The following is a 25,741-nucleotide window of genomic DNA, read 5'->3' as shown; positions in this document are numbered from 1 at the left end:
CACAAATATAGATGGATTAATAACAGAATTGAATGAGCTGAATGATTATTTGAAGGAAAAAGAACCAGACATAATGGGAATTGTAGAAACAAAATTAAAAGGTCCACTACCACCCAACAGTGTAGGACATGATGCATATAATTATTGGATTAGAAACAGAGTGAAAAAGGAAGGGGGTGGAGTTATGTTCCTGACTAAGAAGGATATAAACGTGAAGTGTGTCACATATGGAAAGAATACAGTAGAGATGATAATGATGGAAGTAGAAGACAGAGATAAGAAGAGCAGAAAGTTTGTGATAAATTATGTGCCCCCGAAAACAGCCTCAAGGGAAGAGAGTGAACATAAAAGTATGTTAGAGGACACAAAGATAGCATTAAACAAGATAATGGAAGAGGGAGGAAGAATAGTTATGATGGGCGACTTTAATTGCAAAGAAATCTGCTGGGAAGAAATGACAGTAAAAGGTGGAGACGGCTCATGGGGAAACGCTCTACTTGAGATGGTTACTGACCATACAATGACACAATGGATACAGGAGAACACTAGGTATAGAAATGAAGAAGAGCCATCGAGACTAGACCTAATAATTACATCTGAACCTAGAATAGTGGACAAAATTGAATATAAAACACCAATAAGTAAAAGTGACCACATATTGATTGAACTGGAACTTAATGAAGAAAAATATATGAAAAGAAATGAACAATATAGAAAAGGAAGAATGATGTATGAAAAAACAAACTTTGATAAAATAAGAGAATTCTTTCAAAAGGAAAACTGGGAAGAAATATACAAAGAAGAAACAACAGTGGAAGAGAAATGGAATATTTTGACAAAAATTTACAAAAAAGGAGTGGAAAAGTAAAAACAAGAAAAAGAATATGTAAAATGCTGGTACAACAAAAGTTGTAGGGAGTTAAAAGACAAAAGAGACAAAGCCTGGACCAGATGGAAAAAAGACAGAAGACCTGAAAAATGGAAAATATATACCTGTTATAGAAATGAATATGTACAAACGTGCAGAGAGGAAAAGAGAAAATATGAAAAAGATGTCATAGAAAAGTGTAAATATCAACCAAAACTATTCTACAGATTTGTAAACAATAAACTGAAAACCAAACAAGACTTGGAGAAATTAAGACAAGAGGGAGTTGAATACACTGAGGAAATGGAAATGGCGGAAATTATGAACAAACATTTTAAATCAGTGTTTACAAGGGAGAACATACAACCTGAAGAGAACGAATGGGAAGAGAACGAATGGAAAGAGAAAGTCCCCCCTATGGAAGAAATAGAAGTAACAAAGAATGAAATATTGACACACTTGAGTAATCTTGATGTCAGAAAATCGCATGGACCAGATGAAATAGCAAACTGGATACTGAAAGAATGCAGGAATGAACTGGCAGACAAAATACATAGCATACTAAACAGTTCCTTGAAAGAAGGAAAAGTTCCAGAAGATTGGAAAAAAGCAAATATAGTACCTATATATAAAGGAGGAAATAAAGAAGAACCTACAAACTATAGACCAGTCTCTCTAACAAGTACAATAGCAAAAATTTGTGAAAGAATTATCAAAAGTAGATGGGTAAAATATTTAGAAAAAAACAGTGTGTTAAATCCAAGGCAATTTGGATTCAGACAAGGATGATCATGCGTCACCAATTAAATATGTTTCTATTCAAGGCTAATAGATATAATACAAGAAAGAGATGGATGGGCGGACTGTGCATTTCTAGACCTAAAGAAAGCTTTTGACAAAGTACCACATAAGAAGTTGCTTAAGAAATTAGAAACTGACGGAGGAATACAGGGCAAACTACTAAATTGGATGGAAGACTTTTTGTAAGAAAGAAAAATGAGAGTAGTGATAAGAGACCAGCACTCAAAATGGGATGAAGTAATAAGCGGTGTTCCGCAGGGAATAGTTCTGGCCCCAATAATGTTTGCTATATATATTAATGATATGGATGAAGGAATTGAAAGCTATATGAGCTTCTTTGCAGATGATGCAAAACTACTGAAAAGAGTGAAAACTGAAGAAGATTGTGAATCACTACAGAGATATCTATATAAAGTACAGGAATGGAGTAGGAAGTGGGAGATGGAGTTCAATAAAAAAAAGTGTAATATAATGGAATTTGGAAAATGCAAAAACAGAATAACAGGAGCATATAAATTGGGAGAAGAAGGAATAAAAAAAGTAGAAAATGAGAAGGACCTGGGAGTCATTGTTATGAATAATATGTCACCTGAGAAACATATAAATAAGATTTTTGGAGAAACTTATAATTTAATAAGAACAATCAAAGTTGCATTTACATACCTGGATGAAGAAATGGTGAAGAAAATCATAATCACCCTGATAAGACCAAGATTGGAATATGCAGCAACGATATCGTCACCAAGTACAAAAAAATGTATAAAAAAAAATTGAAAGAATACAAAGAGCAATTACAAAATTGGCACCAACACTCTCAAAACTATCATATGAAGAGAGACTAGCAAAACTTGAACTACAGACACTAGAGCAAAGAAGAGAGGAGATTTGATAGCTATTTACAGAATCATGAAAGGCATAGAAATTACTGATAGAGAGAATCTGATAAAATGGGATGACAGAAATACAAGAGGACACGGAAAGAAAATAAAAAAAGACAGCTATAGAAGAGATTTGAAAAAGAACAGCTTTCCTCACAGAGTAATACACAGTTGGAACAAGTTAGATGAGAAAGTGGTGTGTGCAAAAACAATACATGAATTTAAAAATAGTTTAGATAAAATGAGATATGAAGACGGGATCCCACGAGCATAGCTCCCCTTCCCGTAAAATACTAGGTAAATACACACATAAATTTTCAAACTGCCATTTATTTGTGAAATAAACACCAAACATCTGTTAAATTATGTACAGTAGGTACGAATGTAAAGAAGTTTAGCAAAACCACGTAGGAAGAAAGAACCATCAACGTGACAGAGAGGTTACAGAGCCGAAACTCCTAGCCTCTTCTTGAATGCCACTTAAATATATATGTATGTATGTATGTATGTATGTATGTATATATATATATATATATATATACAGATCTTTGTCAGTTTGAGAGGCTTAATTACGAAGGTCAAAGAATTTGATCCCTGCATTTGTAGTTGATCTTTTGATACATGGTTGGGCTACTGGCAGTGGCCGGTGGTATATTTTATTAATCTTTTTTTTTTTTTTTTCTACGGTCTCATTATCTCTGAAGAAACCAAGGACAATAAAATCCGTACAAATGACTTTATAATGATTCAGTCGATGGGGGCAGGTTACTTTCACTCTCATTTGACTGAGGCAACTTATTAAATCCGAAGGTCAGAGAATTAAATTACTTGATCCATGCATTCCAAGGTGATCCTTTGATATTTGGTTGGGCTAGTTGACCCATGTTTATCCTGTTAATCTTTTTTTTCTCTCTTTTTTTCAGCAACCACATGGCCTTCTACATTGGTATATAGTAATCTACCCTCATTAAAATTTAATCTCTTCCTGATATTTGCCCTCGGGTGCTAACGAACGAAGGGTAGGTCGATCCTTCCCAAGTGATTGAACTGGGCACAATTATAAAAGGTATTTAATCCCAAGGAGGTTTATTAATCCTTACTCCCTAAAGCAAATCCCATAAGTATTGTAATTCATGGTCTGGCTTTGCCTTAAAAGGGACGAGACCAATGTTCTTTGTACGCATTTTAAAAGTGAACTATTTGGCTGTATCATCTACGTCTCCTTGCTCCTTCAAGCATTTGACAACAAACCCATTCGGTGGGCCGTTCCCGCTACAGCCTATACAAACAATATTTCATTTTTACAAATTGTAATTTCTTGAACAGTTTTTGTTATATCCCATCATGGATGAATACGTCTTTGTAAAATCTCAGAAGGATAAGGAGAAGCTTACTTTCAATGGATATATATACCGACATCAGCGATCGAGAAACCATAACCATTATTTCCGCTGTGAAGATAAAAGCTGTAATGGTTCTGCTACTCTTCGAGGTGTTTCTTTTTTCAATCTCAGTGGTGGCTCAGTATCAGAAGGAAAAGAACATAATCATCCGCCGATAGATGGAAGAAAGGAAGTCATAGAAGCATTATCAGATTTGAAATCACGATCTACATTGTCAAATGCATTACCTGCCGCAATTGTCCAAGATGTCAGACACACAGTAAACATTAGTGACTCAATAGAAATGCCTTCAGCAAGTGCCATGAAACAAATTGTTCGTCGTATTCGAAAAAAAGAACTTCCATCGGAACCAGAGTGTAGTGCAGATTTAGTGATCCCACATAGTTTAAAGACTACCAGAAATGGAGAGAAAAACTTTTTATTGTTTGACACAAAATATGGAGAGACGGGTAGTGAAAATGAGATGCTACAGGAAGACCTGAGAATTATTGGTTTTGGAACTGACGACGCTTTAAGGAAATTAGCAAACTCACAGGTTTGGTTTCTTGATGGAACTTTCAAAACTTGCCCTAAGCTTTTCCATCAAATATATACTATTCATTATATGTTTCATGGGCATACGTTTCCAGCTGTTTATGCCTTACTGCCTGGAAAAACACAGGAGATATATGCATCCATGCTTGAATTATTAATTTCTGTTGCAGAAACAAAAGAAATTGAATTGAACCCTAAATTTATAATAGTTGATTTTGAACTTGCAAGCATAAATGCCCTTCAACATACATTTCCAAATGCTAAAGTAACAGGGTGTTTTTTTCATCTTTGTCAAAACATACATCGAAGTATCCAGAAGAATGGTCTTGTGAATATCTACAAAAATAATGAAGATGTGGCTTTAAGTATAAGAAAGTTATCTGCCCTCGCATTTTTACCTCCAGCAGAAATTTGTAACGCATTTTCATATTTGTTAAGTTGTGCTCCATGTGAGGCTGAAGTGGTGTACAAGTATTTTGGAGATACATTTGTTTTGGGAAGATCAATTGCTGCAAGGAGAAGAGGACGACCAGGAAGACTCACACAGCGTCACCCACCAAGATTTCCTCCATCTATATGGAGTATTCATCATCTACAGGAATACAATCTGCCAAGAACAAATAATAACTTGGAAGCCTGGCACAGAAGGTTTGAAACGGTGGTAGAACGTTACCACATGGGAGTATTTTTAATGATTAAGGAGTTTTTAAAAGAAGAACATCAAACACAACAAGAAGTGGAGCGAATAATTGCTGGGAGTAACCAACAAAAAAAGAAAAAAGAACAAATCCAAAGGGAACAGTGACTTGCTACTGTTATAGCTAGATATGGAACTGCCTCTCTTGATGATTACCTTAGGGGCATTGCATACAACCTTCATTTGGGTGCAGCCAATGTCTATGAGCCTAATATTAGTGATGGCGATGTTACTAGTGATGAAATTTAAAGATTAAACATTATTTTACCCCTTTTAATTAATTTTTATGTTCAATTAATAAAATTTTCAACTGTTTTAAAAATATTTTTTTAATGTTATTGCAGTTTCTGAATGTTTTTATGGCATGTTCAATTTTTATGTTCAATTAATAAAAACATTCTACTGTTTTAAAAATAGTTTTTTTTTTATGTTATTACAGTTACTGAATTTTTTTATGGCATGTTCAATCAATAAAATTTTGCCTTATCTGAAGCACTTGTTTGAATTGTCACTCTTTTGATTTTTATTTAATTGTGTCACTTTTGATTTGTCACTCTTTTAATCACTATTTTAAGAGTGTCACTCTTTTGATTTGTCACTCTTTTAATCACTATTTTAAGAGTGACAAATTATGTCACTCTTTTGAATGGATCCCCTTCCTATCATACTCCTATCTACCACTACATAATCTATTAGTGCTCTATCTACCACCCTTTCATCCACTACCCTCTCCCATGTGTACTTATGCTTGACTTTCTTCCGAAACACTGTATTTGCTATCATCAACTCTCTAGACACATCACCATCAACTCTCCACTATGATTCTTTCCTGGAACTCCACATTTCCCAACCACTCCATCAATTGGATCATTTCCTACCCTAGCATTAAGGTCTCCCAGTACTATTACTTTGACATTTCTCCCTAATCCCTCTATGCACTCATTTAAATCTATCCAAAAAGCCTCCCTTTCTTCTACACTCTTCTCACTGCCAGGCCCATATGCACTTACAAACACCCACATCTCCTTACACAGTTTCACCTTCATCCACATTATCCTTGAGGAAACCTCCTTCCACTCCACTACACTTTTACCTATCTCCTCACTTACTAGTATAGCCACCCCTTCCCTCCCTCGCCCTCTCTTCACTCCTGAGAACCTCCCACTTACACTCCCAGTTTTACACTCGCCCTTCCCTTTCAATTTAGTTTCACTCAAAGCCAACACATCCATCTTTCTTCTCACAAACATACTACCTATCTCTTCCCTTTTACTCTCATCTGTACCACATCCACGCACATTAAAAGACCCAAACCTTAGGGTGCTGGTCCGAAAACTCCTAGACCCTCTTATGCCTTTACTTTTTTTAGAAATGTCCCCTGTGGGGTTACAGGGAGAAGGATGCCTTGTCCCAATCCCCGTCCCTTTTTTCTCACCTCTTACGATCCAAGTGGAAGTACTTGGTGGCAGTATTCTTTTCCCCCACTAGGTAAATACACAATTTCTTCTTTGCATCCATTCCCACTTGCCTATTTTTAATACATTTTAATCCAAAGCATTTACTTGCTTCTCTCAGTCTACAATTTATCTCCACTTCTACTCCCTTTCCTACCACATGTGACCCCAAATGACTAAAGCTATCCACTTCCTCCAGTCTCTCTCCATTTAGACTTTAACTCGCTGCCACCCTCTACCCTTGTACATCATTACCTTTCTTTTACCCACATTTATCTTCAATTTTCTCCTATCGCATATCTTCACAAACTGTCACTAACTCCCTTAACCACTTCACTCCAGGCCAAAATCTCGCGGGCAGCATTAGCTGCCAGACGTACGATGTTGCGTCATAATACTCGCATCATAGAAAATAGTCACCGCTTATATCGATCATTCTCTCTTTCACCCGTGAATTTTGATAACCATAGAAAATGTGATGAAGCCAGTTTAGAGAGTATGTCAGTTATGCAGGGACAACTACAATAAACATAATCAAGATGCCGATGTCAGCCTCGCGTATCCACTTGCTCCTCATGCCGCCTACGTAGGCAGCACCATATGGAAGAGTGTCATCAGCAAACAACAACTGGCTCATCTCCCACTTTTCTCCATTTTCTTTAACCATCTCCAATTCCTGGCCCATTACCATTGCATTTACCTCTTGCACCACCCCATCCATGTATACATTGAACAGCCACGGCAACATGACATCCCTGATGCAGTCCCACCTTTATCTCAAACCACTTACTCTCTCCATTTCCCATTATAACACAGGCTAAACTACTCTTGTAAAAACTCTTGACTGCCCTTAACCCCTTCCATACGGTGCCGCACACGTAGGCGTCATGAGGAGCAAGTGGATTCGCGACGCTGCCATATCGGCGTCTTGATTATATTTATTGTAGTCGCCCCTGTGTTTTTACATTCTCCCAAATGCGACCTGAATCCCATTCTCTGTGGTTTTCAAAATTCGCGGGTGAAAGAGAGAACGATCGATATAAGCGGCGACTATATTTTATGATGCGAATATTATTTCGTTACGTCATACGTCTGGCATTGGTTGCTGCCCGCGAGATTTAAGTCCCGTATTGAAGTGGTTAAAAGCTTTCCATTGAACAGCCATGGCAACATGACACATCCCTGATGCAGTCCCACCTTTATCTCAAACCACTCATTCTTTCCATTTCCCATTCTAATACAGGCTAAACTACTCTCGTAGAAACTCTTGACTGCCCTTAAAAGCTTTCCCCAATCCCATATATCTGCAAAACCTCCCACAGTGCCTTCCTATCTACCCTATCATAAGCCTTTTCCAAACCCATAATGCCCCCCTAAAAAAATCCTTACCTTTTCCTAAAGCTTTCTCACATATCTGCCTTCATACAAAAATCTGATCCATGCAAGCCCTATCTTTCCTAAACCAACACTGTTCCTCACCAATTACTCCCTCTGTACCTCTAATCCTCTCAATTAAAACTCTCCTATAAGCCTTCCCATCTACACTCAACAAACTGATCCCTCTGAAACTATTGTACTCACAATTGTCCCCTTTTCCCTTGTAAAATGGAACTATATAGGCATTCTTCCAACCCTCTGGCACTCTACCCTCCCTTAGACACATTAAACAACCTCACAAGCCAGTCCACTATTACTGTACCTCTTTTCTTCATTCTGCATGAAATGGTGTCTACATAAAATAAGTAATAAAACAAATACAGAAATAAATATATAAAAGATAAATACATAAATACATAATTAAAATAATCAAATAAGTACAAAAATAAATTCATTAGGAAAAAGAGACATGAAGTATGGCCAAGAAATGAAATAGCCTACCTCTGTGCCTTGTGATGCCATAACCTCTCCAAGGGAACATTCAGCACTCCCTAATTGATCTTGATCATCCAATCTAGTACTCTTGGTATCCCAGTCATACACAGAAAATCGAAGAACCTATGTACAATACATGATTAACAAATCACTTAAAAGAAATCTCTTAATCTGAGAGTAAATTTTTAAAAATAAAAGTCAATATTCATTTTACAAGAACAACAAAGTGTATATCATATCAAAAGCAATGAATTAATGATTAATATAAACAAGGTCCTCACAAGAACACTAAATCAAACTCAATAACACACACAAGGAAAAGAGCTTCAGTCCCTTACTTGTCTCTCCTCAAATCGGTAATCCACTTCAAATTTTTTAACCCATTCTGGGTTCAGAGAATCTTGTATTATCTCTGTGCGACCAACTTCAAAAAAAGTTTCTTGTCCAGGCTCTTTCATGAACAATACACACACAGGATCACTCTTGCTGAGGGCATCCATGTCCCGTAAGTTCCTACAGTTAAAAACAAATAGGTTGTACTTCCTTTAAACCTGGAACTATTGATGTGGAGCTACACATGGTGGTCTTGCAAGATGGCCATCAGAGAATCATTTACCTGCTACCCATCCTCAAAAATTGTCAATCCTATCCTCCATCTGGAGGTGCAGCCCCAAGGGGTTGACATTCTGTCTCCTGAGCCCAAGATATTTCTCTATCAACTTCAGCTACTTTCTCTACTTTTGGAGAGCTGACAATCAGCAACTGCTTGCCTCCTCCTACTACTACACACAAGTGACACAAATACTCCCACACTAACAAAACACAAGAGATCTATAGTTCTGGGACCATTGCCAACCACTGCTTGGCAACAGGGCTCCCAATCAGTAACCCCTATGGTAACAATTAAACCAGTCACTTACTGAGAGCATCAGGTGAATGTTCTATATATTCAAAGTACAGTAAAGGACACAATGATTTATTTCATTTCTGCCTGGGTTCATAAATTCACCTTTTACAAAGGTGTAGTAAAATTATGACAACACGTATGTATACACTAACCGAGCTGCAACACTCAATTCTACACGGCTCATAGGTACAGCAATAGGTGGCCCTGCGGGTGAAGCCTGGGGATACATTCCAGCTGGTGCTGCCATCCTGTGAAAAGTATTTTAGTATACTGTTATTCAACTTTACACATGACAGTACATAACAGTGTGTATTCAGGATCAGGGTTCAAGATAACTACTTTCAATAATGCGTTCCACTCATCTTCACAGAAAAATGGTAAATTTAACCAACTTCCAAATTACTTGAATTTTTTACTCATTTTATGAATATATAAGGTATACCCCATATCCAAAGTAGTGAGCATTATCTAAATAAAAATAAAACTGTATTCTGAAGATCTCATAATTTGCAAGGTAGTACTTTAAACAATAAAACAATTGGTATATTTGCACATAGAATGGATTATGTAATTTTTTTAAATAGAAAATGATGGGCCACCATAATTTCTTGTTGAATATGGATTAACCCTTTGCAGCATGAAGTGTTAATTTTAGCATGTTTACAAAGAGGATTTTCTTTCAGATACAATGGAACCTCGTGTAACGAGCACAATCCATTCCCAAATCTTACTCATAATGCAAAACACTCATCAAGCGAAATAATTATTCCCATAGGAATCAATGTAAAATATGATAATGCATTCCATGTTTCAGAAAAAATACCCAAAATAATTTGAATATCTAAAATAGTTTTTTAAATTAACATATAAAATAAAACAATTCTAATGTACAGTAAATGAAACTGGAAAAGAATAAATAATTAGTAAAATAAAACAAAAAAAAATATATATATATATATACCGTTCCAAGTTATGAAAAAAAAAAAGTTAGCTCCTAGTGCAAGGGAGACAAAGACAGGGGGAGGATTATTGAGGTGAAGAATTTTCCACCATGGGAGATTCCTCATCACTTCCTACTATAACAGCTTCAACTGACTCACTAGCTTTAAATCTTTTAGAAACATTGGCAGAACTGGCACTTTCTTTAGAATCCTTTTTCACTAGAAAGCTGCCTAGAGACATTGTTTTTGTTTACACTCCAAAATTTGGCAAAATTTCAACACAGCATTATTATTAAATAAATTTGTAGCGTACATTGCCACTGCCTTATTAGGGTGATACTTCTCAACGTACAATGAAACAGTTTCCCATGCTTTAAGTATCTCCCTTGTTGCACTGGAAGGTTGTTGCTCTGCTGAGGCTGTTACCTCATCCTCCCCTGGCAAAATCACCTCCACAGCTTTTTACTGTGAAACAGAATATAACTCCATAAACTATTCAGTGGTCAGCTACTGTCTCTGCTCTTCTACAAGTTTGTCAATGTCGTTCTGATCCACCTTCAGCCCCATGGTCTTGGCCAAAGACACAATCTCATCAACTACAATCTCCACAGGTACTGACTCAAACCCCTCAAAGTTGCATTCGATAACATTGTCAAGCCAAAACTTCTTCCAAGCTTAATTAGGGTTCTCTTGGTGACCCTCTCCCATGCCTTGTCGATCATCTTTAAGGCAGGCAAAGATGTGGAAGTGGTTCTTTCCAAAACTCTCTGAAAGTGAGATTGGCCCCCTTAGTCACCTCAAAACACTCAAAGAGCACTTTGGTGTAGAATTTCTTAAAGTTTGAGGTGACCTGTTGGTCCATGGGCTGGAGTAGAGGAGTGGTATTGGGAGGCAGGAACTGGATTTTAATGAAATGAAATTCATCAAAGGGGTCATCTTCTAGACCTGGAAGACAGGCAGGAGTATTGTCTATAACAAGCAAGACATGAAGTGGCAGATTCATCTCAAACAAATATTTTTTCACAGGAGGACCAAACACCTCATTGATCCAATCAGTACAAAGACACTTAGCCTGCTCTTCTGGACTTCACACTTCTTGAAGGCTCGTGGATTCTTTTGAGTGGTAAACGAGCTGCAGTTTCATTTTCAAACTGCTGCTTGCATTGGCACAAAACAGCAGCATGAGCAAGTTTTTCATTGGCTTGTGGCCAGGCAATGCCTTCTCCTCTGCTGTTATATAGGTTTGATTCAGCATTTTCTTCCAGAAAAGACCCATCTCATCACAATTTAAAACCTGCTGCAGCAGGAAACCCTCAGAATCCATAAACTTTCTAGTCACCAATGAAGTTCTCTGTGTGCCTAACAATGCTGTGGATGTCAGCTCTTCTTCTAAACTTCTCAAACCACCCACAGCTTGCCTTGAATGCTTCTTCTTTGTCCATTGCTGTTCCTGGCTTTTTCTTGACAAAGTTGGCAAAAAATTACTTTCACCTTCTCACAAATGATGCTCTCATTAATAGTGTCACCTTTCAACATCATCAAGAATATGTGGCTGTTGCATAGATATTATTGTTACTCCCTTTGAAGCACCTATCTCCTTAATCTTGTACTTGTTCTTGAGGATAGTGCAAATTGCTGATGTAGTCCAATTGTATGTGCTAGGTCAACCATACTCACACCTCATTCTTGCTTCTCAATAATTTCATGTTTCACTTCTATGGTGATTTGTCTTCTCCTATCCTGGTCTTCTTGTGGGTTTTTTTCTTCAAGGCCATTCTTCCAAAGGTTAAACATTACACTGAAAACATCACAAATAATGCATCTAAACACAAGTTTGGAAAATGTACAATAACAAGAGACACAAGGATACTGGTGTAACGAGTACTAAACACAGACTGATAGTTGAGCTTCCCAGTAACACAAACAGAATATTAACTCCCTATACGTATGATACGTGTCCAGCTCCTGTCACTGGCTTCATAATAAATGTATATAACAAACTGATCTATGACACATTATTTCATAACTAATCAATCACCACATTAACCCCTTCGATACAATGACGCCTACGTAGGCGTCATGAGGAGCAAGTGGGTACGCGAGGATGCCGATGTCAGCGTCTTGATTATATTTATTGTAGTTGTACCTGCGTGACCCCCATACTCTGTAAACTGGCTTCATCATTTTTTCTATGGTTATCAAAATTCATGGGTGAAAGGGAACGAGCTAAATACAGCGATAACTTTATTTTTTATAATGCAAGTATTATGATGCAACATCGCACATCTGGCAGCTAATGCTGCCCGCGAGACTTTGGCCCAGAGTGAAGGGGTTAATTCCGTTTTATTTCCAATTGCATTTGATGAAGAGAAGGGAGATGTGGGTTTTTGTAAGTACATATGGGCCTGGTAGTGAGAGGAGTGTAGAGGAAAGGGAGGCATTTTGGATAGTTTTAAATGAGTGCATAGGGGGATTAGGGAGAAATGTCAATGTAGTTGTATTTGGAGACCTTAATGCTAGGGTAGGAAATGATCCAATAGATGGAGTGATTGGGAGGTGTGGAGTCCCAGGAAAAAATTGTGGTGGAGAGTTGATGGTGATATGTCTAGAAAGAAAGTTGATGATAGCAAATACAGTGTTTAGGAAGAAAGTCAAGCATAAGTACACATGGGAGAGGGTGGTGGATTGAAGGGTGGTAGACAGAGCATTAATGGACTATATAGTGGTAAACAGGAGTATAGTAGGAAGAGTTAAGGATGTACATGTTCAAAGGGGAGAGAGTGGGGGGATCATTTTTTGGTGGAAGGTAAGTTGAGAGTGGAGGATAGATGGAGAAAGAGGAAAAGGACAAGGAGTATAAGAAAAGGACAAGGAGTATAAGAAAAGGAGGAGTATAAGAAGAAGCTGAGGGAGGAGTGGGAGGGAGTGAAGGATACAGTAGAATTAGGAGTGGAGGAGGAATGGGGATGGTTCAAGGAGGGAGTCATAAGGTGTGCAAAGATGGTGTGTGGAACAAACAAGATGGGAGGAAATAGAAGGAAGGATAGTGAGTGGTGGGATGAGGAAACAAAGAAGGATGTAGAAGCAAGCTTTCATAGAATGCAATGTAGTTCAGTTTAAAGCTTTAAGATTCATTTAGACTAGCGGAACCCGTGTAAATTACACGAAAGAGAAGAGGGTAAATCATTGCATCAAGATGGCAAGAGAGGTAGGATATCCTCTCCCTCTGTTGTCCTTCAGGGTACACTATAATGTCACGCTGGACAGGAGGTGCTCCATCATCACCGACAAATATTGCTGCAATTTCATCATTTGTTGGATTATTATCGAGAACTTCGGCAGCTTCGAGAACTTCGACACCATGGAAGGTCGTTGCTTTTGATGTAAGCGTGACATACTTTCGAGAACTTCGGCACCTTCGAGAGCTTCGGTACCTTCGAGAACTTCGGCACCTTCGAGAACTTCGGCACCTTCGAGAACTTCGGCAACTTCGGCGACTTCGAGAACTTCAGCGCCTTCGAGAACTTTGGCACTTTCGAGAATTTCGTCACCTTCGAGAACTTCGGCACCTTCGACAACTTCGGCGACTTCGACAACTTCGGCGACTTCGAGAACTTCGGCGCCTTCGAGAACTTCGGCGGAACCCGTGTAAATTACACGAAATTATATTTCCAATACTAATTATCTTGTTCCTAATGTTTGAATAAAATGTCATAAGATTTGAATTGTATTTTAAAAAATGACCAATACATGAAACAATTTACAAAACTTCTTTATATACAATATTTCTTGTGAAGGTAGTTCCTCTTCTCTGGCCATGAGTAGAATCATTCTTAGGACAAATTTTCACTCTTACACTGTTCATAGACCTTGCTCTTGAGAAGGCTACAGTTGTCCATGAGTAAAGCAAGGTTGTGGTAGGTAGATCCCAACCTTATCAAAAGTCTGTCCTTGAGCTTTATTAATGGTCATTGAATATGATAGGCAGACGGGAAATTGAGTCCTGTGCAGAACAAATGGAATATTTACGTCACTGGGATTAAGTTTAATTCTTGGAATTAAAACTCGCTCCTGAGCATGAGATCCACTCATGATTGAAGCTAGAATACTGTGGTTATGAAGCTCTAATACTTCTAAACGCGTTCCATTACATAGTCCTTGCGTTATTGACAGGTTTCGAAGCAGCATAATAATAGATCCAACTTTAAGATTGAGACGATGAGGAGGCATTCCCGAAGGCGTAAGTGAATTTATGAATTCGATTGGATAATTATTGGCTTCCATTTCATTGTCTGATGATACTGAATCTATACTTAGATATGTTTTGCTCTCAGTTGGTAGTCTTCGTAGAATATCTTCATTAACTTTCAAGCAATCTACATTTTTTGGTGACAAAACTCTACTTTCCATTTTGTCTTGGGTGCAATTATCAAATATGTCTGATACTAAAGAGTCAATGCATACACATTGTTCTGGGATATCGATCGTATCATCAGAAACGTTATCAAGTGAACTCTGCACTCGACCATTTCCAATTTGTAAGAGCCATTGTGAGAAAACTTGTTCGTTTTCATTAGTCCTCATATTCTGAGAGAGTTTAAGTTGATGAAAATTGTGCCACATTGGAGACTTCTTTAAGCATACATCCAATACTGCAGCAGGTGGAGCTCTAGGAACCACAGGCAGAACTTGCCTGAAGTCTCCTCCTAATATGATGACTTTACCACCAAATATGCTATTATTATTCATAATATCTTGTAAACAATTATCAATAGCATTCAATGCATATCGAGGGATCATCGACGCCTCATCAATAATGAAGACTTTCACCTGCCTGAGAATATTGGCTTGGTCAGAATTAGGCGGAATATTGCAGGTAATTGTCTCAGTCAAAGGAACAGGAAGTTTGAAGATACTGTGAAGAGTTTTTCCATTTTTCAATAGTGTTGCTGCAATACCTGTCCAAGCAGAAGTACTAACAGCCACATTTTGAGCCACCAGGTAATCATGAATCATATTGAATAGAAAAGTTTTGCCAGAGCCGCCAGGTGCATCCAAGTAAAACAGTCGGTGGTTGGTTTCTAATCCTCTATCTATTTCACTTACAGCGTTAATGACACTATTAAATACATATCTTTGCTCAATATTTAGTACTTTAGGATTGACTTCTTGAATTTCTTCCATATGTTGAATGGCAGGAGCCTCACTGATTGGTTCTGGCAGACCAAGCATTGCACAATTCATGCCGTTTTCACCCAAAATAATGTTTATGTGATGCAGAGCGATATTTTCTGCAACATTATTATCATATTGGCATAAAAGGTCCTCTATCATAAGGTGTTTGATATCATTCCATAATTGTAAGGCATTTTGTGGTGTATTGAATACAAATCATTGCAAACATGTTGAGAAGCTGTCGTGGCATTTGATATATAGCTGCCTTACTCAAAGCCATTTCTAGTTCGTTGTCATCTTCAAGCAGTTGCAATCGAATACAGGCATCCTTAAAGGTCGGCAACTGTTCACCTCCTACAGTTTTCAAGTCATCAAAAGAAGTTGCACCTGGTACATGAAGAAGAAGTATCCTTAAATGGAATTTCTCAGCATTTCTAGGACTGGCAGAGTACATTCTCGTTACAATCTGGCGGTGACGTTGTCTTCTGGTCCAAGTGTTGCTTTGGTTATTAAATACATAATATTCAGGGATATCAGTATAAAGGTGGGCTCTTGCATCCACGTCACTTTGGTTAAGTTTGAACCATGCAGTTAATTGCGTGTCTTGTCCTTCTGCACGGGCAGCAGCCTGTCTTTGTTCGCCCGGCTTATAATGAACTTGTTGCTGGTCAGGCAAATGGAGTGCCAGTCGGTAAACTGTGTGTGACTGTCCATACATTTTATATTCTGACAAACGCCAAAATGCTTCAGGCGGAGATACATATCTACACGAAATATATTGTTTAATTTCATTATATTCATTTTCATTAGTTTGATTGTTGTTCATATTCATTTCCATCATTGCGCAATCATGTCCTTTATAGACATATTTGAAAAATTATTTCACACTTTTTACCGATATACACACTTCTACATTAATGTGAGCACCATATTTTCTGAGAAAATATTTATTATATGGTACTACAAACCTGCAATCAACCTCATGGACGCCCACTCTAACAGAATCTCCATTATTTCTGCGTCTGTAGAGGATATCCAGAAACATTTGTTATAGTCTCCTCCTGATACGGCATAGGAAATTTCTTTTGACACTCTCCCTCTACCATACAGATTGAATTGGGATTAAATGTACCGCAGGGTCCATGAATCATGAGTTTTTTCACTAATTCTCTCAATTCTGGATCATGTTATAATGGTAATTCAGCTGAAACAATATTATCAATTTGTTCTTTAGTTCTAACTTTATCTTCTTCAAGCAGCATGATTAGCATGTGACAATGCGGGAGACCTCTTTTCTGAAATTCAATAACATGTATCGCAGCAATAGGTACCCCAAGTACATGTCTGTCCTTTATGTCAATCATTAATTCATTGAGATGTTGTTTGAAAACTTGTGCCAACAAATCAGGTCTGTTCTGTGCAGTTTCATGAGGCTGTAAGTTTTCAGTTACTTCTCGACATTTTGGATTGCAAGTATATGTTATAAATAAATCAGGCCTTCCATACTTGCAAACTATTGCCATTGCATCTTGATAGCATTGTTGCATATTTCGTGGGCTCCCTGTGAAGGATGATGGCAAAATGACAGGTACTCCAGGATCTTCATTTTCATTATTTCTTGTAAGGTGATCCATCAAACCTGAATACATTGCATCTCTTAGTTGTGCTTGATTTTCTGCAATGAATTTCAAACGACAACCCTCTACTTTAACATAAGCATCAACTATATATTGCTGAAATAGTTTTCCACCACTGTGTATTGGACTGAAGCCGCCTCTTATAGCTAGACGATATGCATAAAATTCCTGCATAGTAACCTTGTTACGAACTCTAGTTTGCCTATTTTCTACATGAGTAATGTTTATATGCCATCCAAATTCACCATGAGGAAAGAGAAGAGGGTAAATCATTGGATCAAGATGGCAAGAGAGGTAGGATATCCTCTCCCTCTGTTGTCCTTCAGGGTACACTATAATGTTACGCTGGACAGGAGGTGCTCCATCATCACCGACAAATATTGCTGCAATTTCATCATTTGTTGGATTATTATATCTCCTTGCATCAGGGCCGGCAATAAATTGCATGGTTATTTTTCTGGGAGGGATATTTTGTAATGTAGCTCTCTGTTGCTCTTCAAGTTCGACAGTTCTCATGTTTTTATATGCCCCTACATAAGGATTATCGACCATTGCTTGAGATATTTTTTCGAAAACTGAATATAAGCAATTAGAAGTTTGATTAGCATTTGACCTCAGATTTAATGTTTCATTTGTTTCAATTATATAGAGCTGTCCATATTTTCTTTCTTCATTTTCATTTGATCTTCGAGACCTTCCAGAACTTCGAGAACTTCTGCACTTTCGAGAACTTCTGCACTTTCGAGAACTTCGGCACCTTCGAGAGCTACGGCACCTTCGAGAACTTCGGCACCTTCGAGAACTTCGGCACCTTCGAGAACTTCGGCACCTTAGCGAACTTCGGCACCTTCGACAACTTCGGCGACTTCGAGAACTTCGGCGCCTTCGAGAACTTCGGCGCCTTCGCGAACTTCGGCCCCTTCGAGAACTTTGGCACCTTCAAGAATTTCGGCACCTTCGAGAACTTCGGCACCTTCGACAATTTCGGCACTTTCGAGAACTTCGAGAACCTCGACACCTTCAAGAACTTCGGCACGCTCGAGAACTTCGGCACGCTCGAGAACTTCGGCACCTTCGAGAACTTTGGCACCTTCGAGAACTTCGGCAGCTTCGAGAACTTCGACACCATGGAAGGTCGTTGCTTTTGATTTAAGCGTGACACACAAAATAACACACACGCTATCATATAATAATAACAATAATAATAATAATAATAATAATAACAATAACAATGATAATAATAATAATAATAATAATGATAATAATAATAAAGTCTACGGAACAAACATGCCTTATTTCAACCATTCGAGAAGCGTGACACACAAAATAACACACACGCTTTCGTATTAATATATACTAGCGGAACCCGTGTAAATTACACGAAAGAGAAGAGGGTAAATCATTGCATCAAGATGGCAAGAGAGGTAGGATATCCTCTCCCTCTGTTGTCCTTCAGGGTACACTATAATGTCACGCTGGACAGGAGGTGCTCCATCATCACCGACAAATATTGCTGCAATTTCATCATTTTTTGGATTATTATATCTCCTCGCATCAGGGCCGACAATAAATTGCATGGTTATTTTTCTGGGAGGGATATTTTGTAATGTAGCTCTCTGTTGCTCTTCAAGTTCGACAGTTCTCATGTTTTTATATGCCCCTAGATAAAAATTATCGACCATTGCTTGAGATTTTTTTTTTTCGAAAACTGATAAGCAATTAGAAGTTTGATTAGCATTTGACCTCAGATTTAATGTTTCATTTGTTTCAATTATATAGAGCTGTCCATATTTTCTTTCTTCATTTTCATTTGATCTTCGAGACCTTCCAGAAGTTCGAGACCTTCCAGACCTTCAAGAACTTCGGCACTTTCGAGAACTTCTGCACTTTCGAGAACTTCGGCACCTTCGAGAGCTACGGCACCTTCGATAACTTCGGCACCTTCGAGAACTTCGGCACCTTCGAGAACTTCGGCACCTTTGACAACTTCGGCGACTTCGAGAACTTCGGCGCCTTCGAGAACTTCGGCGCCTTCGCGAACTTCGGCCCCTTCGAGAACTTTGGCACCTTCGAGAACTTCGGCACCTTCGACAATTTCGACACTTTCGAGAACTTCGAGAACCTCGACACCTTCGAGAACTTCGGCACCTTCGAGAACTTTGGCACCTTCGAGAACTTCGGCAGCTTCGAGAACTTCGACACCAAGTCCTGGAGCTGCAACGTCTACGTCGTGGGACCACCCCCCAACCCCAAGAGTTGGGGGCCAATCAGCAGCAACCACCCCTGGCCATCAGCTCTACGCAGATGGCACCGATCCCCAAGGAGGAGCTACGCCTACCTGGGGGAGTACCACAATCTTTTTTTTTCCAACACACAATGTTACGTTTTTTCTGCACTGAGGGATGATTTTCCGGCGATCACCCCTCTTCTACTTTTAGCCAGAGATGTAGAGAGCAATCCTGGGTCCACCACAAAATACACATGCCCAACATGCTCTAAACCCATTACTTCGAGCAGACAGACAAAGGGCTCAGTTCAGTGCAATATGTGCAAAAACTGGGCCCACCTCACTTGTACAACACTTGCTGACACAAACCAATACACAAACACTTGGACATGTTCTACCTGCCCTCCAGTAACCCCACTCCCACCTCCCCAACCACAGCCAACACCCTTACCCACTCCCAATTTCCCTTTACCCTTACCCCCGATTAGTCTTCCCCTTCCTTTGTCCCCGATCTCTCCTTTCCCCCCATCTGACCCAGATCCTACACCTTCCCCACTACCACCCCAACCTCAACCCCAAACGGCAACATACAACACATACAAAACACACAACATCAACATATTACAACACAACATTGACGGTATTAACACTAAAAAACATGAACTTGAACACTTTCTTAAACAACACAACATACACATTGCGATTTTACAAGAAACAAAACTAAGACACTCACACAAAACACCATCATTTCATAATTACACCACCATCAGACAAGACCGGACTGACGGCAATGGCGGTGGACTCATCACCCTGATCCACCACTCCATCTGTTTTGTGGACACAAGTGCCACAACCAAAATTCTCCTCCCTACCACAGATAACACAACAGAAACCCAATCCATTCGTATCCGCACAGGCAACAATTCAACACTGACAATAGTTAACATGTACATTCCCCCCCAATCATCCCCCACAGTTCCAAACACCTTCAGACCTCAACTTAGCCAACTAACCTCAATCCCCAACCTGATCATGGGTGGTGACTTCAACGCCAAGTCGTCTGCCTGGTATGTCAACAACCCTGACACAGACAGAGGGCTTGATATACAGACTCAATTCGACTCATTGACTATCATGAACAACACGCATAATCACCTACAGACCACTTACACCATGAAACAAAAGTCCTCAAAGTCAAGGACCACCTCGACATGAGAGGCACACAAACACTTGCTGCAGCCACCACAAACACATCACACCCGCTACACTACATAGCAGAACACCCACACACACCAAGAAACATTAAAACTACACCCAAAGACCTTTATTACGCACAGATACTCTCTTCTCTTCCTCCACAACCACCAAATACCAGCCTCCGGAAACATATTCATAATCATATCACTCACCGCTCCATTAACACACTGAAAGACAACACACTGCTGCATGCCAGACCCCCTGATATCCACCCTTCTGAATCCTCTCTCCCACGAAAGGACAGAGTCCACTTGGCCAGACTGCGATGCGGTCACCACCCAGCACTTCTAAGCTACCAGAAGAGGCTGGACGACCGTGTTGTGAACAGCTGCCCAGGATGTAACACTTCACCCCATACCATACAACACATAATGGAAGACTGCATTATACACAATCATGCACGCAAACAACACAACATACACTCTATAAAGGATTTGTGGGAAAACCCAGTCTCGGCTGTGGCCTTCCTTGGGGAGACGGGACTGCTCGGACAGACAGTCTAGGGAACGACAACAACAACAACAACACGCATAATCATACACATATCCCATACCAAGCCCTCTACACTCCCTCCTCTCCTGATATCACCTTTTGCTCCCCCTGCCTAACCCCAACAACATCATGGAGAGTGGTCGGAGCCCTTGGCTCTGACCACCTTCCAATCATCATCACCACCAAAACAAGATGCACCCCAGCTGGCCACAGACACACTTACACCAATTACAAGAGAGCTAACTGGGAAGCCTTTACTGAAGAGACAGAACAACATTTGAAACACTTAACAGTACACCAATCACAAACATAAACAATGCTGTGCACGCTTTTAATACAATCATACAAAACGCAGACAAGAGATACATTCCTAGAGGCAACAGAAAATCACACAACCCCAACTTCACACCAGAAATCCAAGGCCTCATCGGACAACGTGACACACTTAAACACGATACCCCCACACCTATCCCTCAAAACATAGCAGACCAAATACAAACACTAAACACTGTGATTGCCAATAAAATACACAAACAAAAAACACAAAATTGGCAAAACTTTATCAATACACTTGATCACAAAACAAACACCAGCAAATTGTACAAAACACTCAACAGCATCACACTATCCAACACTAACACTACACGCTCTCACGCAGCAATAATCACAACAACAGATATTCTACCCTCAAACAGACAACAAGCAAACGCACTCATACGTCATTTTGCACAGACGAGCCATCTTACATCTCACCCTGACGACCGACGCACCATTCGACGAAAGAAAGACTTCCCCACAGACTCAGACTATGCACCCTTCATAGACAGTCAGACAAAACTCATAATGCATAATCTCAAGCACTCATCTGCCTGTGGCCCTGATAACATAAGCAACATCCACCTAAAACACATTGGACCACAAGGTATACACGCACTCACAAACATTGCAAACTACAGCTATTCACACAACACTATACCCGACATCTGGAAGCATGGTAAAATAATCACCATTCCAAAACCGAACAAAGACCCAACAATCCCAACATCGCACCGCCCAATCACACTTCTCTGCACCCCCTCTAAAGTCATTGAACGCCTAATACTTAAACTTGTCACACCATATATTCCCCTTGCTGACTCACAACACGGTTTTAGGCCACTACACTCCACAAACACTCTTCTGACAAACCTCACACAAAGAAATTTAGATGGCATCAATTCAGGTAGGCCCCACCACAGAACACTTCTTATAACATTGGACATTAGTAAAGCTTTTGATGCTATCCCCCGCCACAACCTAACAAATAAAATATATAACACAGACATGCACAATAACACCAAAAGATGGCTGGCCAATTATCTGGCAGGCAGGAATGCTCATGTGTCATATAATGGCCAATCATCGCACATAAGAAACATTAAGAACGGAGTACCACAGGGCTCAGTTCTATCCCCCACATTATTTAATCTATACATGCATGACTTACCCACACCAGACACCTCAGAAATACAAATCTCTTCCTACGCAGACGACATAACAATCACATGCACACATCGTAACACAGACAAAGCTGCAGAAATAATCCAGCCTTACCTTGACACACTCAACACATGGTTCATCACAAACAGACTCAAAATAGCTCCAACCAAATCTACAGCAACACTTCTCACCAACTGGACAAAAGAACACAAATACATACCTCATCTCTACATCAACAACACTCTAATACCACACACAAACACACCGAAAATTCTTGGTGTAACATACGATACATCCATGTCTTTCAAACAACACCTCACAAACATAAAAAACAAATGCACACCTAGACTTAACGCACTTAAGTCAATCACTGGAACAACATTTGGACAAAACAAAGAAACTAATATAACAATATACAAACAATGCATACGCTCAGTGATGAATTATGCGAGTCCTGCATGGGCTCCTAATCTCAGTGAGACACACCACAACACCCTTCAAATCATACAAAACAAAGCCCTAAAAACAATTATAGGCTGCACAAATACAACACCTACAGACCATTTACACCATGAAACAAAAGTCCTCAAAGTCAAGGACCACCTCGACATGAAAGGCACACAAACACTTGCTGCAGCCACCACAAACACATCACACCCGCTACACTACATAGCAGAACACCCACACACACCAAGAAACATTAAAACTACACCCAAAGACCTTTATTACGCACAGATACTCTCTTCTCTTCCTCCACAGCCACCAAATACCAGCCTCCGGAAACATATTCATAATCATATCACTCACCGCTCCATTAACACACTGAAAGACAACACACTGCTGCATGCCAGACCCCCTGATATCCACCCTTCTGAATCCTCTCTCCCACGAAAGGACAGAGTCCACTTGGCCAGACTGCGATGCGGTCACCACCCAGCACTTCTAAGCTACCAGAAGAGGCTGGACGACCGTGTTGTGAACAGCTGCCCAGGATGTAACACTTCACCCCATACCATACAACACATAATGGAAGACTGCATTATACACAATCATGCACGCAAACAACACAACATACACTCTATAAAGGATTTGTGGGAAAACCCAGTTTCGGCTGTGGCCTTCCTTGGGGAGACGGGACTGCTCGGACAGTCTAGGGAACGACAACAACAACAACAACAACTTCGACACCATGGAAGGTCATTGCTTTTGATGTAAGCGTGACACACAAAATAACACACACGTTATCGTATAATAATAATAATAATAATAATAATAATAATAATAATAATAATAATAACAACAGCAATAATAATAATAATAATAATAATAATAATAATAATGATAATCATAATAAAGTCTACGGAACAAACATGCCTTATTTCAACCATTCGAGAAGCGTGACACACAAAATAACACGCACGCTATCGTATTAATATATACTAGCGGAACCCGTGTAAATTACACGAAAGAGAAGAGGGTAAATCATTGCATCAAGATGGCAAGAGAGGTAGGATATCCTCTCCCTCTGTTGTCCCTCAGGGTACACTATAATGTCACGCTGGACAGGAGGTGCTCCATCATCACCGACAAATATTGCTGCAATTTCATCATTTTTTTTATTATTATATCTCCTCGCATCAGGGCCGGCAATAAATTGCATGGTTATTTTTCTGGGAGGGATATTTTGTAATGTAGCTCTCTGTTGCTCTTCAAGTTCGACAGTTCTCATGTTTTTATATGCCTCTACATAAAGATTATCGACCATTGCTTGAGATATTTTTTCGAAAACTGAATATAAGCAATTAGAATTTTGATTAGCATTTGACCTCAGATTTAATGCTTCATTTGTTTCAATTATATAGAGCTGTCCATATTTTCTTTCTTCATTTTCATTTGATCTTCGAGACCTTCCAGAAGTTCGAGACCTTCCAGAACTTCGAGACCTTCCAGACCTTCAAGAACTTCGGCACTTTCGAGAACTTCGGCACCTTCGAGAGCTTCGGCACCTTCGAGAACTTCGGCACCTTCGAGAACTTCGGCGCCTTCGAGAACTTCGGCGCCTTCGCGAACTTCGGCGCCTTCGCGAACTTCGGCCCCTTCGAGAACTTTGGCACCTTCGAGAACTTCGGCACCTTCGACAATTCCGGCACTTTCGAGAACTTCGAGAACCTCGACACCTTCGAGAACTTCGGCACGTTCGAGAACTTCGGCACCTTCGAGAACTTCGACACCATGGAAGGTCGTTGCTTTTGATGTAAGCGTGACAAACAAAATAAATAAATAACACACACGCTATCGTATTATTATTATTGAGATAATAATAATCTACGGAACAAACACGCCTTATTTCAACCATTCGAGAAGCGCGACACACAAAATAACACACACGCTATCGTATTAATATATATGATGATAAACATTTAAGCAAGATGTTGTAATGACTGCCATTTTATATTATTTGATAATTTGTTTATTATTTATTTGCTTGATTTCCATTTATTATTATTTGTCAGTTTATTATTTACTATTTACCTGTTTGTTTATCATTGAACTATGCCTATGTATTATTAATTTTATTATTTATATTATAATTTTTATTTTATTTTATCTATTTTTTTAATCATTTATATATTTTTTTGCATTCGACCTAGTTATGGACCAAAAGGTCTCCTGTTGGCATGCTCCGCCTTTGTAATCCTTTGTATATGGGATAGGAGGAAAGCTATTAAGAGCAGTCAAGAGTTTTTATGAGAGTAGTAGAGCTTGTGTTAGGATTCGAAATGGAGAGAGTGAGTGGTTTGAGGTAAAGGTGGGACTTTATCAGGGATGAATTATGTCACCCTGGCTGTTCAATTTATATATGGATGGGGTGGTGCGAGAGGTAAATGCAAGGGTGGTGGGTCAGGGATTGGAGATGGTTAAAGAAAATGGAGAAAAGTGAGAGATAAGCCAGTTGTTGTTTGCTGACAACACTGCATTTGTGGTAGAATCAGAGGAGGGATTGAGGAAGTTAGTGACAGAGTTTGGGAAAGTGTGCGAAAGAAGGAAGTTAAAGATAAATGTGGGTAAAAGTAAGGTGATGAGATGTACAAGGGGAGTGGCAGCAGACTGGAAGTGAG

At 39.3% G+C, this 25,741-nt stretch overlaps 1 protein-coding gene across 6 annotated transcripts in view; it reads right to left on the bottom strand.

The window, feature by feature from the left end:
* The window catches only part of LOC143021928 (copine-8-like), a 758,082-nt gene that overhangs the window by 210,321 nt on the left and 522,020 nt on the right, over window positions 1–25,741 (bottom strand). For all 6 annotated transcript variants that reach the window (XM_076179807.1, XM_076179806.1, XM_076179811.1 and 3 more), the window contains exons 2-4: window positions 9,567–9,662; window positions 8,846–9,020; window positions 8,514–8,630 (exon numbers count right to left, since the gene is read on the bottom strand). In XM_076179807.1, the coding sequence (XP_076035922.1) occupies window positions 8,514–8,630; window positions 8,846–9,020; window positions 9,567–9,661 (387 nt within the window). In that variant the 5' untranslated portion in view covers window position 9,662. The remainder of the gene's footprint in view (window positions 1–8,513; window positions 8,631–8,845; window positions 9,021–9,566; window positions 9,663–25,741) is intronic.

Source organism: Oratosquilla oratoria, chromosome 43 (genome assembly GCF_046742065.1).
Source record: "Oratosquilla oratoria isolate Oo_2021 chromosome 43, ASM4674206v1, whole genome shotgun sequence".
Lineage (NCBI taxonomy): Eukaryota > Metazoa > Arthropoda > Malacostraca > Stomatopoda > Squillidae > Oratosquilla > Oratosquilla oratoria.
The sequence above is the reverse complement of the archived record's forward strand: the minus strand, read 5'-3'. Positions and strand labels throughout refer to the sequence as shown.